Source organism: Anser cygnoides, chromosome 28, assembly GCF_040182565.1.
Source record: "Anser cygnoides isolate HZ-2024a breed goose chromosome 28, Taihu_goose_T2T_genome, whole genome shotgun sequence".
In the NCBI taxonomy this organism is placed as follows: Eukaryota; Metazoa; Chordata; class Aves; order Anseriformes; family Anatidae; genus Anser; species Anser cygnoides.
In genome coordinates, this window is record NC_089900.1 from 2,525,231 (window position 1) to 2,527,786 (window position 2,556).

The window sequence follows — 2,556 nt, forward strand, 5'->3', positions numbered from 1 at the left end:
TGCAGATGGGATTGACAGAGGGGTCTTCTACAGCTGGCACATCTGATCATTGATAGCATCTCTCAGGGCAGCTCTTTTTGTTTCTCCAGCACAGAGTAGAAGGTGCTGTAGAGAATGGCATCTGTGATTGGATTTTTCAAGAGAAAGACCAAGGCAGGGGCTAACCAAAGGGTAAGAATTTTTCTGCAGTCTGTGCTTGCAGATTCTTGCAGTGGAAGGCAGGCAGGTTTCATGGTAATGGGTTGTTGGGATTGTACAGGAGACTGACACCTAGAGCATTGCAATGGGAGATAATGTGTCAGCGATGGACTTCATGACATCCCTTTCCACACCTCAGCCCACAGGCTGCACCAACACTATCTTTGTGGTCCTCTCCTGTTTTATTCTAGCTGATCTTCAGGAGCTGGAAACCCTCTGATGCCCAGGGCCCTATCTTTGTGTCTTCCTGCCAGAACAGAACACACAGTATTTGCAACGAGCATGAGCAGTCTCCTCTGCAGGCAGAGCTGCAGCAGAGGAGGGTCTGCTGAGTGTCTGTCTGTCCCTCCCTGGCCTTGCCTCCCCTGGCAGCAGCACGCTGCCATTCCTTCTGGCTTCTCCACCTGGCCGTGCTGCTGCTGGTCTTGTTCCCAGGCTGGCTGGGGATGGGGATTTCACATGCCCATGGAGTGAGCCCTCGGTGTACTTGGGGGAAGGGGAGTACGGGGACAGGGTGGGGGGTCTGGAGATGTGCAATTTGAGCCTGGATTGCTCTGCTCTCAGCAGTGTTCAGGTCCTGCTCAGGTGAAACTCTGATTGCAGTTGTCCTGCAGCTCAAAGAGATACCAGCACAGGGCAGCTCAGACCAGCACTGATGGACAGACTGGCTGTCCTCCCTGAAGGACACTCTGCACTAAAGGGACAGTCCCTTTGCCTCTGAGGATCCACTGGATTTCACTTGGAGTGCAGTAGAAATGCCCAGGATTTCTGCCTCAGAAAAAGAACTTAAACGCTGGGGAGGTATCAATAACAAAAAATACAAAAAAATAAATCCCCAAAGTCCTGCTCGGCAATTGGTTGAACTGTGAGCAACAAAGGGGTAAGACTCTTTGATATCATCACTAAATTTTATCTGAGATTACCCCATGTTCCTCTTTGCCTCTTGCTATAGAGCAGGACTTACTCCTCTGTTGCCTACAGCAGAGTCCCCTTCTCCCAGGGATACCCTCAGGCAGCATGAATCAGAACTCCTGAAAGGGACCTGCCAATTGTCTGCCTGGAAGGGAACAAGAATTTTGGGGGGTTTAAGCTGAGAAATAGAATGAGTTTTTCTCACTAAGTCTGCCATAACTTCTCCGATAAGTCTGCAGTAACTTGGCAGTGCTTTTTCTTCCTTGGGCAGGACCAAAAGACCAAAAACAGCAAATGGCCAACAGCAGCTCAGTGAGCGAGTTCCTCCTGCTGGCATTCGCAGACACGCGGGAGCTGCAGCTCCTGCACTTCGCGCTCTTCCTGGCCATCTACCTGGCTGCCCTCCTGGGCAACGGCCTCATCCTCACCGCCGTAGCCTGCGACCACCGCCTCCACACCCCCATGTACTTCTTCCTCCTCAACCTCGCCCTCCTCGACCTGGGCTGCATCTCCACCACTCTCCCCAAAGCCATGGCCAATTCCCTCTGGGACACCAGGGCCATCTCCTATGCAGGATGTGCTGCACAGGTGTTTGCATTTGTTTTCTTGATATCAGCAGAGTTTTATCTTCTCACAGTTATGTCCTATGACCGCTACGTTGCCATCTGCAAGCCCCTGCACTACGGGAGCCTCCTGGGCAGCAGAGCTTGTGCCCAGATGGCAGCAGCTGCCTGGGGCAGTGGCTTTCTCAATGCTGTCCTGCACACGGCCAGTACATTTTCCCTGCCCCTCTGCCAAGGCAATGCTGTGGACCAGTTCTTCTGTGAAATCTCCCAGATCCTCAAGCTCTCCTGCTCAGATTCGTACCTCAGGGAAGTCAGGGCGCTTGTGTTTAGCTTTTCTTTAGGCTTTGGTTGTTTTGTTTTCATTGTGTTATCCTATGTGCAGATCTTCATGGCTGTGCCGAGGATGCCCTCTGAGCGGGGCCAGCTCAAAGCCTTTTCCACGTGCCTCCCTCACCTGGCCGTGGTCTCCCTGTTTGTCAGCACCATCATCTTTGCCTACCTGAAGCCCCCCTCCATCTCTTCCCCATCCCTGGATCATGTGGTGGCAGTTCTGTACTCAGTGGTTCCTCCAGCATTGAACCCCTTCATCTACAGCATGAGGAATAAGGGACTGAAACATGCCCTGTGGAAACTGATATCTTGAGGTGTTTCAGAAGAAATTATCTTTCAGCCATCTTCTGCAAATGACTCATAACGTCACTTATTACAGGAAGAGCCAATATTCTCTTCAATATTCTCTTTTTGTTTGTTTGTTTGTTTGTTTGTGCCTTTGAGTATGTTTCTAGTACCAGTATTTTTTAGCTTTAATACAGCTGTTGCCCAATAAAATTTCATTATTTGTCCCATTTCCAGTTCAGTATGTACATGTTGAGTGTATGTA

At 50.5% G+C, this 2,556-nt stretch overlaps 1 protein-coding gene across 1 annotated transcript; it reads left to right on the top strand.

Annotated features, from left to right (window-relative positions):
* The first annotated feature begins 709 nt into the window (after window positions 1-709).
* LOC136787322 (olfactory receptor 14C36-like) lies at window positions 710-2,319 on the top strand. Its single transcript, XM_066984482.1, has one exon. It carries the CDS (start codon window positions 1,405-1,407, stop codon window positions 2,317-2,319), a length of 915 nt encoding a protein of 304 aa, XP_066840583.1. The 5' UTR covers window positions 710-1,404.
* The last annotated feature ends 237 nt before the right edge of the window (window positions 2,320-2,556 follow it).

Excerpts from the sequence above, each read along its gene's own strand:
- LOC136787322 (XM_066984482.1), top strand. The coding sequence starts at position 1,405 with ATGGCCAACAGCAGCTCAGTGAGCGAGTTCCTCCTGCTGGCATTCGCA.